The sequence below is a fragment of the Syzygium oleosum genome, unplaced genomic scaffold, assembly GCF_021117445.2.
Source record: "Syzygium oleosum isolate NSW1041296 unplaced genomic scaffold, Sole_v2.1 Sole_v2.37, whole genome shotgun sequence".
NCBI lineage: Eukaryota > Viridiplantae > Streptophyta > Magnoliopsida > Myrtales > Myrtaceae > Syzygium > Syzygium oleosum.
The window spans coordinates 279,679-293,668 of record NW_026607521.1 but is presented as its reverse complement, the minus strand read 5'-3'; the positions used below and the strand labels follow the sequence as shown (position 1 = coordinate 293,668).

The window sequence follows — 13,990 nt, the reverse complement described above, 5'->3', positions numbered from 1 at the left end:
AAAAGTCAAATTGTCAAAAAAAGATTATCATTCTTCCACGGCAACGTGAACACTTGACGACGCCCAAATCTATCAAGAACCCAACAAGCCACTTTCCACTGTCCATGCCCTCGTCCATGTCCAGGTGAGGTGAATGAGTAAGTGCGGTTTTCTTTTCATCTCCTCCTCTCCTTCTTCCTCTCTCTTCCACTTCGACAATGCCCAACTGGTTATAGTGGGTAAATCTTTTAAGCAGACAAATGCGTCAAAAGCTATTCTATGTACACTACAAGCCACCAAAATCTCTGTGCATGTACCAAAGAAGCTGTGAGCTGATTTCCGTTCTATTGTGCAGGTTGGAGTATCAACTGCACCCTTGTGATTGTAATCTAAAAAGAAGTGTGGCTAAAAGGAGAGTTACCGGACTAAAGGCTGTCGTTGCAAGAAGAAGAAGAAGAAGATACATTTCCCCCCTGCATACCAGGAAATGTTTAATTTAAAAACTGTAACTACGACCAAGGTTATGCGAAAGATGCTTGTATACGTGACACTCGACAATGATGTGCATCTTTGCTTCCCTATTCACTGTTGAAAGAAGTACTAATGGTAAGCCAACAATGGAAAGGACAAGATAAACATAAAGAGCACCAACGACGCTGCGTCGGCACAATACATCATAAAGAAACGAATTACCCTCAACAAGTCAGAAGATTCGAGGCATCGCTGAGGAGAATAAAGGCAAATCATGGGCAACTGGAAGTATCGCTCTGCATATTCGCTACCCTGAACGATACCCCAAAATCGATCACCTCCGCCATCGGCCTTAAGCCAAAACCACGAGCAACCAAGCATTATTTTTAGCGGGTCATCAAAACAGAATGGCGCTAAAATCGCAATTCTTGCAGTTTATGTGTATGTTTAAGAGGCCAAGCGTATTTGGGTATTTAGATTGGAAATTAATCTAATTTTTTTCTAGGTAGGCCGAAAGAATTGTATGGAATTATAATGGCAAGATAGGCCATTTTTATACGTGGTAGAGGATATTTCTCTTTTTTTCACATGATGTTAAACTTTTGAGTGACCCGATTGTTAGATATCGTAGGTTCAAGGGTTACTTTGGCTTTGATGCTAAGTAGATGAGGCCTCCGGTCTAGCGGAACCGGGGTGGGTCGGCTTGCCCAACTCCAAAAAGAATAAAATAAATTGTTCCTATTATTTATGTTATGACAGATTTGGTCCCCAAACCAATCTCCGATTCTAATATCCTTAAAAAAAAGTTTTTGATTGGGGCTCCCTATCAAGTTTGGCGATTGTCCAAATGAATCTAGTGTGGCTATAGTCTTTCGAATTGCCGTTCAAATATCTGGTACTTCTCCCATTTTCAATTACGTTGGTGTGATTAGATGTGGAAACGACTACATAGGTAGGTGTTGCCCAAATCGAAGATAAGATGAGAGAAGGTCGTGAGATGGTTTGGTCATGTTCTACTTTCAATCCATTTGTGTTTCTTTTCATACAGCTTTGCAGATGAATGAATCATCAAGTATGAAGCTGCCATATATTGTCAGTATCTTGGTTTCTGATAGAATTGTTTCTGCAGTTATGCAAGATTGATTCTGAAGGAAAAGCAAGGAAGGTCATCGGTTGCTCCTGTGTTGTTTTAAAGGTACTTATTTCACAATCTCTGCCGAATTTTATTAACTTTTTGTTGGCCTATCTTATTTCTCTCAATGGTGTGTGGTAACCTTATTATGCTGACAAATCATTGAAAGTTTTCTAACATGTATAAGTTTAGAACAGGTAAGTGGTCATCTGTGATGCTTAACAGTGGTGTAGAATGTTTGTTTCTGCTTGCATATTTTCTTTATCAAGCGGCTCATTACTATTTTATCAATTTGCAGGATTTTGGAGAAGAGATCGAGGCTCGCCATGTCGTTTTGGAGTATGTGAAGTCACACTGAGAAGTATAGCTCTTTCGATCAAGAGAGGCCTTCCTTAGTTGAATGCTCTGCGGTTTTGTGATTGTTATAGTTGAACCATGTCTTATTTTTTACCGGTTTTTGCTCGTGTCAAGTTTGAAACAATTTCAATTTAGTCCATCATATTCCATTAAATTCCCTGTACGACCATCTGATTTGGGAGCTTAGAACTCTGCATCTTATCCTTTCAGATAGTGGTTTAATGGTTGATGCTTGATTCACTCGGTATGTCTTTTTCTGGTTTGATGGCTCGAAAAGCTGGATTTAATTGTCATGTTTTGAATTGAAAAGAAAAAAAAAGGATACTCGGATCCCGACCTGACTTGGGCTTTTAGCCTGGGTCATTTGCTGTTTGGGTCGGGTTCCGGATCAGAAACACAAGCATTCTGCTTGTTTCAAGTCGGGTCGGGTATCATGGAAACCCGACCTGACCCATTGACACCCCTGAGTATACGCGGTTCCATAACCAAACAATTTAAACCTCCATGTTTCGAGGGAGTCAGGGAAAAGAATCTAACACGCATATAAGTCGCAACTCTCGCAATCGAATGATACCTTTTCGACATAGTCCTCCTTTGCGAGGCTTAAGGTGAAGCCAAGGCAGCTGAAGATAGAGGACATGAGAGAGCAGGCGTAAGAGAAAAGCGCCACTTCGACATCGGCCATCTGGGAGTACACAACCTTCACGAGCTGCTTGAACGACTGGGCCATCTTCCCCAGTGGCTGGTGGTCGGCCATCGCTTGAGTTTATGCAAGGTGAGAAGTTGGTTCGGATGTTACCAATCCAATCAAGTTGTTACTTTTATACAGTTTGACAGGCGAGTTAATGCAAGGAAAGAAGTTCGTTCAGATGTTACGTCACTGGATTAATTAATCCTGTCAATAAAAACGTTTTTTAACGACATAAAGGCCGAATCATCCGCGCATCCTTAACAAATATTCTTTTTGGCATGTAAATTGGAAAGATACCTTATTTGTCCAAGGGTTTCTAGAATAATAATTTTTTGACGATCGAGGACGGCAGCAACTATTGACCGTGGGGCGATGGCCGTCAGGCAAACCTCAACTGTGGCACTCGGTTATTGATGGCAATGGAAGCGAGCGACGGTGCCAGATGTTGGGTCAAGGTGGCTGTCGGTGATGGCCACGACACTAATACTTGGGGATAGTGGTGGACCAAATGCGGTGCGACTTTATCCGTAGGTCAATTGGTGGTGATGGAAGCATCCACCGGTGTGCGGTGGTGGGCAACCAGCGGCCAATGACATGCGACGAGTCGACAACAATTGATGGTGGGGGAGAGGGTTGCGGCGGGCGATAGCAATTGCAAGGGGGAAGGTACCTGGGATGATGATTAGGCCAACAACAACAATACAGCCCTTTAATAGTACTACCATGACGTGCTCGTACACCTTTTGCTCTAATGATAAAATGTCTAAAATTCAAAGTAAATAAGATCCATGGACAAACTCAAGGTTACTATGCAATCAAGTATATATGGATACATCACTACGGATATCATATGTTTCCCAAGTCATAAGAAATGGGAAAAAAGGACATCATATTTGTCTTAACTTTCTCATGATGCTAACTTGAATGGTATAGCTTTTGTGCAATGCTCACTTAAGTGTCATGGCTTTTCTTTCAAATCAACGCCTAGTCCTCTAGAAAGGAAGAGTCCATTGACGTAAAGAATGACAGCTTCTGAAGCAACAATGTAATCCCGCAAATAAGTCTTCGCCGAGTTCTCTGCGAGAAGAAGATGGTGTTAGAAAAAGAATGTTAGAAACAGAGGAGCTAACCAGCACTCCACAAAGCGTGGTCTACGTATCTTTGGGCATGTTTCCTAATTGTTCTGACAAAATAAAAAGAAGAGAGGAGGGAGGATGAAAAAAACAGTGCTATAAATACATACAAACTCACCATCCTCTTTGACTTTCTTCAATAAATCTCCCGTTGTGGGAAGGAGATTAATCGCAGCAGCTACAGCTTTCCTAATAGCCCATCCATGGAAAGGAGCAAGAACCTGTGCGTAAGCCTTTTTGGCTGCATCCTTGTAGGAATCCCCCCTACCAAAAAAATTAATAAGCCATAAAGATCACCCATAACAACATATGAAAGCAATGTATGAAAGCAATGTCAAGTGCATAGCTAATGAGGAAAAGCCAACAGATCCAAAACATTTTTACCCACTATTTAGTTTTAACCCTTCCTGAACGCCATAAATCAACATCCTTCTTTATCTCATGTCTTCTTCGTCCTCCTCTCATTGTGTTGTCCCTACTGCAGAACTCCATTTTGTAGAGGCACATTGACTAGACATATCCTGTGTCTAACCCACTTTACATGAGTCCCTCCCATCCCATCCTCGATAAATTCAGCACCAACTTTCTTTCAAAGATGTGCACTTTCCAACTTCGGTGTTCTAGAATCAAAATTTTTCCTTTAGTTTTCAGGACATCACAATTTCATCTAGCCTAGGGAAAAAGTATACACTTTCGCCCATTGTCAAGTGGGACACGACCCAAATTATATCCCAATTAGATCAAAAAATGAGATGATCCATTTTGAGTTTTCTGTTGTAGAGGTTCCAGCTGGCGTGGAGACCTAAGATGTAGGCCTCATAGTGACACGAACCCAAACCAGTTTCCTCCTTTGCGGTCGGGTTATAGACTGTCTGGGGATTTAACATTTTGTTGCATTTAACTCCTATTGTATAGATCCATATACACAGTATGAAATGGGCGTATAGGAGATCCTAATTTTAGAAGAGATATGTTACTGTAATTTCCTCAAAGCACATCTTTTAAGACCCTCCCTATTAATGTCTGTCACATTGACATGACCACATACTTATATAGCTACCGCAAGCCTAACATTGTGCAACCTTCACAAGACACATATGGAGACTTCCAAACTGTAGTTCTTTCAAAGATAATTCATTATTCCCTCGCCCATTCTCAACTTTGTGGAGTTTTCCTCCTCTCTTACTCCACAAAAGTCTACATCCTATAATATTTGCTTGGTGGGAAGATAAGGGGTTGTTAGGAGGTGGCTTTATGGGCTTCGTGAAATTGTGTTCACCCTAAACAAGTTGAAAATGGACTAAATACTGGATTTTTTCTTTTCGTACCACTTAATATCATTAGCAGTTCAGGAAACACACATTTGCTAACTTGTCGCAGTTATGTGCAAAGAAGTACAACAGAGAAAGCTGAGCGTCATTTACATACTCTGATTCAAGAATCTGTTCAAAGAATACCCTGACCACGTCTAGGCCCCGATTCACCCTCAGAAGGTGTCTCGAATGGCAACCTGGTTTACTGATGCAGTTGCTTTCCACATCGCAATCCAGCAAGGCTGGCAAGGTCTTGATTGACTTGGATGCGTCTGCCAATATACGAACCTGTTTTTCACAGGAAAGGAAAAAATTGCAGTAAGGGCACTAGCAGCAAGATGATCAACCATCACATAAATGGTCGATCGGAAGACAAATTTGAAAAGGCAAACAGTGTGAATTGCAAAATCGAATGAAGGGTGATAGCAAATTCCTATTTAAACCCCAAAATCACTTTTAGGGAACAGCATTCTCCAAGAGAGGAGTTATCGAATCACAGAAAGACACCTGAAGCTAGTTATCCAGCTCCTTACATTAATTAGAGCAAGATTATCTGCGGGCCAATAGAATTGGTTGGATCATAGGTTGTAACATCTCTATATTAACTCACTGAGGTATTGTCCGTTTTGGTCCGTTCCATAACGAGCTTCACGATTTTTTCCTTTGGCGTACAGGTGGACACATTCCCAAGAGGTTATCCATCCTGATAATGCTCCCACCTAAGTGCGTTTAACTGTGCAGTTTCAATACAAAGCTTACCGTTACGTCAAAAGGCGCATTCGTAAGTTAATTTCAGTTTCCACGTATATATCTCAAATACGTTCTCTTCCTGTTTGATGAAGCAGGTCCTCTCTGGCCCCGGCGACCACTCCCCACCCTGATTGGACCGGGTCATTACCGGAGTTGGTTTCAATTCCAACCTTTTCCTTAGTAGAAGTCAATAGAATAATACTCAATTTCCTTCCTCTGCAAGCTTCCACAGTACACTCACTACTACTATACTATCAACTCAGCCATCAAACCCTGATGCTACTAACACTTCCATAACTCAACAGTTTTAACCTCGATGATTGAGGGAGTCAGGGAAAAGAATTTAGCACCCGTGTAAGTCGCAGCGCTCGGAATCCTATAATACCTTGGGGGCCAAGTCCATCTCGGCGAACTTGAAAGCGATGCCGAGGGAGCCAATGAGAGGGAGCACGAGAGAGCAGGCTTGGGAGAATGGCGCGAGCTCGATGTCCGCCGTCTCGGAGTTCAGGTCCGCCGTCTCGGAGTTCAGGGCCGCCGCGAGCTCCTTGAATGACTGGGCGATCTTCCTCAGCGGCTTGTCGTCGTCGCCTGGCTCGGCCATCGATTGGAACTTGGATTCTAGGTCGGCTCTGTTTATATCTTTCGCCGAGAATAAATAATTTCATAAATATTTTCTTAAAAACGCTCACGTACGGCTTGTAACGAGAACGTTCCTCTGACGTTCTTTCTTCTCCCCTTCACGCGACTCGTCTTCAGCACTGTGCGGCTTCGTGTCGTGCATGTGCCGCTTGGGACCCTCGCATAAGATATAAACGCCTTTTTATATGTGTGCCCTTCTTTTTCCTTTTAATTTTATTTAATTCCAAAAGTCAACAAAATAACTTTGACCTGGACCCACCAATATTCCTTTCTCTGTTGAGGACGTCCTTTACTGTACATGCCATCGGAAGGATTTCTTTTATGTGGCAATTTTGAATATTTTCTCCAACAGAAAATATATATCTTCACAGATAAATTATAGAAATTTATCCAAGTGTGTCACGTTTCAGAAACGGCTTAAACTCGAGACATAAATTCAATACGAAAAATTTTTTCATTATCGACAAAAACTTATGTCTAAACATATTTGTGAACAATGAAAATATTTTTCGTTTATTTATTTTTATAAGCAATATAAGCAATCTTTGTTAAAAAAAAATATTTTGCAAATTATTTATTTTCCGCGAAACAAAAGATGTCTAGATATGGAAATATTTATCTACTCAATGTTGATTATGATGTTGGTCATTGCTTAATGTCTATCAAGGATGAGAAAGAACTATGGTATAGAATACTAGGTCATGTGAGTATGAGACAGATTTCTAAGCTATCCACCAAGGATCTTGTGCGTGGTCTACCCAAAATTAAACACGAAAAATTTGAGCTATGCAATGTGTGCTCCTTGGATATACAGATGTGAAGTAACTCCGTGGTTCTCTCTTCTTTTCTATGTAACTGTGATGGCGTAAATCTCCGGATTAACTTTTCGTGCTGGCGTGGTACGGTGACTTGTTGAGTGTAGGAATTCTAGTGCTCGGAAGGTGCCAATTTTCAGTTGAAAGATGGAAATATCATCTTGATCTTCGTACTTTGCCTTCATATTTCTATAAGTAGAATCCCCAAAGTCTCTTGAAACCTTACCAACAGAAGTCACATTTGCTTTACTTGTAATCAAGATGTGTATTGCTATCGAAACAATTTGCGGGTAGTCAAATAATTTCAGATGGAAAAAGGACACAAGAAATGCCAAAACTTGTCAACGAGAATCACTTTAGTGCCAAAACTTTTTTTTTGGATCACTTAAGTGTCAATTTTTATTTTAAAACGATCACTTAAATGCCAAAACTTTTTTTTTCGGATCACTTAAGTGCCAAATTTTTTGCACTTAAGTGATCATTTTTCTTCGATTTTGGCACTTAAGTGATCAGAATTTTTTTTTTGACACTTAAGTGATCCGAAAAAAAAATTGGTCATAGATAAATTTTGACACTTTTGATGTATTTTTCCCAATTTCAGACCATTCACTATCTAAGCAATGCCCAGTTGAGTCATTGTTAGCAAGACTCTACAAATTTTCGCGATAGGGACATCCGCCAAATGCCATACATGGACGAACCTGCCTCGTGCCTTCGTCAATGCTTTACCAAAACAAAAGCATACTTTATTTTCCATTAAAAAAAGTTGATTGCGACATTCATTGTCGCCTACATTTTCAATAGACTAGTGTAGTCTCCACGGCAAAGAATTTCGGAAATTTTCAATAGATTAGCGTAGTCTCCACGGCAAAGAATTTCGGAAATTTTCTATAGACTAGCGTAGTCTCCACGGCAAGGAATTTTGGAAATTTTCAATAGACTAGCGTAGTCTCCACGGTAAAGAATTTCGGAAAATTAGTCAAGTTGGTAAAAGGTTTAAGACTTTATGTGGGTGAATCTTTAAATTAGGTACATAGTCATCCTAAATGAATGTTCGAAACTTGAATTAGATGACTTGTTTCAATGCATATGTTAAAGCGGTCATGTGGCATCTAATATTTAAAGGAAAAGAAAAATAGTGAGCATAAAAAAGAGTCCTGGAAGTGGTAACTGATGGAATGAGGTGTTGAAGTTCAGGGTGCGCGTGAAGAAATTTCAAGAACAGAATTTTTGTTTCAGAAAGAGGTTGGAACAATTATCCGTTTCATAACGCAATTTCATTTTTTTTATTTCTAGAACAAATTTCTATTTTAGAAATAGGTTTAGAATAGAAATAAAAACTTAAAATTTTTTACTTTTTGATTTTTGTTAGAAATCATCTCTCTCCTCTCTCTCTTCATGACTCGCTCTCCTTTCTCTCTCGATTCCCTGCTGCCGACATCGTTGCCGCCCACCGACCGCCGCTGCCAGCCTTCGCTGCCGTCCGTCGTTGTCGCCTACCGTTCGCTAGCGTTGCCCTTGCCAAGTTGATGCCGCCATCAGGGAAATAGAAATTTTATGCTGTTATCAAATGAATTTCTGTTTTAGGAATAAAAATTTTATGTCTTCATCAAACGCATTTATCTGCTCATAAATATATTTTTGGAACAGAAATTTTGTTATACGTGTCCTTAATTGAGCTAAGGTGTTCTTTTTTTTTTCTTTTTGTTTGGAATCCAATGCACAGTGCTTTTAAAGCACCAAAATCAACTGGCGATCCGCGCGAGGTGTACTCTCTCTCTCTCTCTCTCCTCCTTTTCTCCTCCTGCGCGAGGCCTCTCGCTTCTTGTTTATCTGCTCCTCTCGCCGACTCTCTCTCTCTCTCGCTCTCCCCTTTCTTTTACTTTTCTTCTTTTCCTTTCTTTCTTTCTTTTCTTCTTTTCCTTTTTGACTCTAATGTCCTTTCTCAATCCTTTCAAACTCCACTTCCCCTAATATTACAACCTTTCCACCAAATCACTATTCACTTTTTGACCGTATTTTAATGTTCACTTTGATCATATTTCCCATTCCCATTGACCATAATTGACTGTTCACTTTGGTCGTATGTTCGTATATGTGCTTGATCGGAACTGACCAACTAAGTGTCATGACCATGACTGAAGAAGAGCTTTTAATGTCCTAAATTATATTAGGAAATTAAAATTTCAGGATGTCATGGCAAATGCATAAATAATTTATCAAGGACGGATACTACTATCGGATAGATAAACAAATGCGATAAAAGAATGGAAGAATATGCAAACAGATTTATAGCAAATTTAGCTTATATCAAATCTACATCCACTCTATCATGCTAACAACCACCATTAAGAATCTTAATAGAGAGAATCAAATGAGGGAAAAAAACATATTGTGAATGCAAGAGAGATCATGGCAATTTAGAGTTTTGAAGCTTTCTTAATTTCTGCCAAGTCCATTAGCATCCTTTGGATCCTTTTAATAATAAACTAACCGTTGGGGAGTCTTCAATGTGGTCAAAGTGTCTTGGACACAAGGGCATAATCAACCAGCCTGCAGGCTCCCCTTTAGGCATCTCACACATGATAGGTCCACTTTGTAAACAATAGGTAACACTATGACCGATGATTTTCTTGTAGTCCATGGCTGAATGAGCTTTAGAAGGCATCGTTTGCTGGAAGCATAAATTTCAAAGATGATAGGCGTCAAAACTTTAGACAATGTGATCGCATAAAAAAGCCATGGACCAAACCCCTCGCCAATAGGGACCCGTTATCATACCTGAACATAAATATTGGTATAGTTCCGACGTTTATGAGATTTATTGGGAGGTGATTGGTGAAGCCCTTACGACCTTGCAAGAACCCGAGCCTCTAAAGCTCAAGAATACATCACAGGGATCACTTTCCCCGCTCCTGTTGGCATTGGATAGATGAATGAATATGTAGATGATCCGTCTGTGCCTTTATTTTCTGCATTTGAGAGGATTGCAAGCAAACAAAGAAACAAGAATTGGTGCAACAAGCACCACAGAAGAACGCCCTAAAATGAATTGATGCGTTCCTTTGTTTGCTTTGCTCTGGCTCTTCCCTTTGATTGAAATACTCAGGCTGAACTCAACTTGACAATGCTGCCGCCAATAGCTAGAATCAATCTCAGCCTCAAAAGGAACAAATTTCTCAAGCAACGTTACCCTAAAACACAAGGCCCCCCCATAACTGGCTGTTATGCAGTAGTCAGCAAATTTGGCAGAAACATCACATAAGGTGATCATCCAGCAGTTACTTCATTTGAAGAATCGCAAATGCTAAGCATGCACTATGACTGTGCAGAGAGAAGATGGCAACGAAAGAAAGAAAGCTAAGACATGCCATTTTGATTAGAACAAATTCCTCCACATTCTTTGCAACTCAAAGCCACCTAACGATTGGCGAGAAGCAGTCGGACGATCCACGACGACCAGATGAGAAGGGAAAATAGACTGGGTTCATCTGATTGCTCATGATTTTCTTTATTTGTTATTTTCCTCACTAATAGTAATTTGTCGGTTACATCATTTTATGACTCTCTCTTTTTTTCACATAATGTAATTTCCTTTTGTTGTCGTAAATTCCGTGAATCCTATGATTTGTAATATTTCACAAAAAATAGTATCTACCTAATGAATATATTCTTCTCTTGTTAGTAAATTACCTAATGAATTGTAACATTCTTGTGGCATACGTAATTGTCCTCGCTAATAGTAATTTATTTGTAATTTTTTCCTTACATAACTTATTTTGGAGGGTTTAATTTCTCTTTGGAGGTCGCAAATTCTCTAGAGCCTGTGAATAGTAACCTATTGGATTAAAAGTGAATTTCTTTTGCGTATTTTTAGTAAAATATTGAATTGATCGTAATTTTATTTTACTCTTTGTAAAGGTTTGAGGCCTACGTTTTAATGATGCTCATTACACATCGTAATTTTTCTCAATCTGTTAATTCGATCAATTTTAGGGCCAATACACAAAAAAACCCCAAATTTTAAGTGTTGTCTTAATTATATCCAAAACTTTTTTTGTCTCATAAGAAAAGCCCAATTTTTATTTTTGTCCCAAATTTACCACCCTTAACTTTCCGTCTTGAAAGGCCGTTAGTGAACCTACGTGAATTGCCACTTCATTAATGAATTTCTCCTCAGCAAGCTGACATGGACAAATAGTCTACAAAATGACGTCTTTTTGGATGAACAATTATGGTTTGACTTTTCAATTGCTCATTTTAATACCAGCCAAACCCTAATTGCTGAGGCCTCACTGTCGGTGTACGCCTCTCTAACCTTTCCATCTTGTTTATGCAGAACACGACCTCTTCTGTCGCTTCGACTGCTTCCGATTTTGCTGATCGTAGTGTTTGAAAGTGCTCAGTTAGGTTATGCTTGAGCGGTTTTTCAAGCCGGACTATTGGCTGAGGGCCGCGGAGGACGGTGGTGAGAAGTGGGGTTCCGTGGGAGTGAAAAATGACGTTCCTGCAGTTGAAGAGGGTGGTGGTCAGGGTGCTGCAGCGGTTCATGGTGGTTTCACGGTGGTGCCGGCAGCGGAGGAAGGGGCACAATGGAACTGTGGAGATGTTTTTTCTTTACTTTTAGTATGTTTTAAATTTGCTAAATGTTTAATTGGTGTAGAAAAAAATGGATCATTTAAATTGTTTAGAAAATAAATTGGTCAATTTGAGTTAAATGAGTAAATTTGGATTGAACCCAGTGGTGACTTACCCAAGCCCAATCCCGCCCACTCATTCACCACCTCTAGGAATATCTAAGAGTGGCCCCAAAGAAATTGCTTCAATTGAAACTTGAATGCATGACCGATGACCACAATTTGGCATAATAGAGTCCGAGTATTAACCAATTAGATGACCTTTCAGAGTTTTGGTTCAAACCAAACGAGTAAAAATTCTGGGAGGGGCTATTTTCACCCTTCCAAAACTTTTATCGACAGTTTTTAGTCTTAAACAGTAGCCATCGCCCAAGAAAATTTGGTTTCAGGTATGAAAATGCATGGCTGCGTCTATTCTGCTTTGTTGTAGTTTCATGCGTAAATGATCAAGTTTGGGCTATATTATGCAATTAAAGTGATAGCAAAATGTCAACAAAAAAAAACCGTAACCCGACCAGAGAGAGGTGATTGTCCCTTAATGAGCACTTTTATTTTGCGTTCAAAGTTCTTCCATGACATTCACTTTTTCCATGAGAAAAGTTCTCTTCCAGTCTTGAAATTGTAGCCAGAAGTGGATATCTGAACGGTAATCTTCTTAACAAATTCGATTTTATGCTTGACTTCACTCACAGAACCACCTGCACATGCGGTCTTCCTGCAAGCATTTTGAGATTCAGCCTTTGCTAAAGAATAGCACGATGTCAAAGCTTGCAAAGGACTGTTACACCCCATGAGAAGAGGTCCCTTTTAATCAAGAATCCTATGAAGAGTATTAACAACAAAGGCGCATATGGTATACATCAATAGCGAAGAACTGGAATGCCTTTCCTCAATGTCTCATGACATAGCTCATTCCTGCCCACATCTCCATCCTGTGATATTTGGGGACTTTCTCTGAATTTTATGAAATGCAGCTTGAATCTACGCAAGAGGGATTATCAATAAACGAAGATATCCTCGATCATAGCATCACAATTTACACCATGAAAGATAAAGTACAAACGCATAAACATCATTTGCACCAAGACCGCAATGGACAGAGACTTCATTAGCTGGCTTATGAAGAAGAAAACAGCAGGCTTGGGAGAAGTAAGCAATTAGCAAAACCTTCCTTATGCTGAAATGGTGAAATGCCTAAACTACAGAATAGAAAGACGAAATGTGTTACTTGGTTATTTTGCAATATCCAATTAGCAAAATCAGCAATGCAGGATAGTTTGCTGGGAGGTGAATTTCAACTTTACAGAATCGACGTCGCATGAGAACTGAGATTATCAAATAAAAAAAATCAGGAACCTATATGACAACATTCAAAGGATAGTATCTCATTGATAAACTGATGGAAATGGAGGAGATTGTCCTCATGCAAGTGCGTACTGATTTTCAGGTGAAATTCCACAGCTCATATAGTATAAGCACACAAGTCATTTTTGCATTGTTATGGTACGACTAGTAGTGCGTATCTCCCTCTGCAGAGCCTCATCGAGCTCAGGTGCGATATCATTAGAATGCATCTACATCAAACCACTCTGCATCAGGGTGCCGTACAAAAAAATCAGCAGCAACATATTTGATTAACAGAGAGGTTGAACCTAATGAGCATACAGAAAGCAAATTCAATTGAAAATACTACATTTAAAATCATTTGGGGGGCACGCAAGATGGTCCTCAGCTGTTCATGATGGTTCCTTTGCAAAATCCCTCTTCTTCATTTTGATCAATCTCTAGTATGGAATTTGAATTTCCTCAGGCAAGTTTGCCAGATCCAAATCAATCATGTGATAAAACGATTCCATGACAACAATAGGATCAAACCGGTATCTTGCAAGGGTCGACCTCGCCATCTTCGACCTAGCTTGACAATCCACTATCGAGCGAGGTCGGCCCTCGCCAATGGTTGGCAAGGTCGGTCCAGGCCAGATTCGGCCAAGGCGAGTGTGACAACCGGTCCGATGAGGGCAGAGAGTGGTTGCCGGGGTCCAAGGACCCGGACAAGGAGCAGCTCCTGGCAAG

General features: G+C 40.1%; 1 protein-coding gene and 1 long non-coding RNA gene across 2 annotated transcripts; one reads left to right on the top strand and one right to left on the bottom strand.

Annotated features, from left to right (window-relative positions):
* The first annotated feature begins 1,390 nt into the window (after positions 1 to 1,390).
* LOC130135784 (uncharacterized) lies at positions 1,391 to 3,256 on the top strand. The gene is made up of 3 exons (XR_008815019.1): positions 1,391 to 1,645; positions 1,881 to 2,714; positions 2,983 to 3,256. It is a non-coding gene; the product is annotated as an uncharacterized LOC130135784 (long non-coding RNA).
* A 163-nt stretch (positions 3,257 to 3,419) lies between these two features.
* Positions 3,420 to 6,582, bottom strand: LOC115663464 (accelerated cell death 11-like). Its single transcript, XM_030585465.2, has 4 exons — positions 6,212 to 6,582; positions 5,192 to 5,364; positions 3,882 to 4,027; positions 3,420 to 3,707 (listed from the first exon to the last, which is right to left on the bottom strand). Exons 1-4 carry the CDS (start codon positions 6,425 to 6,427, stop codon positions 3,589 to 3,591), a joined length of 654 nt encoding a protein of 217 aa, XP_030441325.1. The 5' UTR covers positions 6,428 to 6,582; the 3' UTR covers positions 3,420 to 3,588.
* Between the last annotated feature and the right edge of the window lie 7,408 nt (positions 6,583 to 13,990).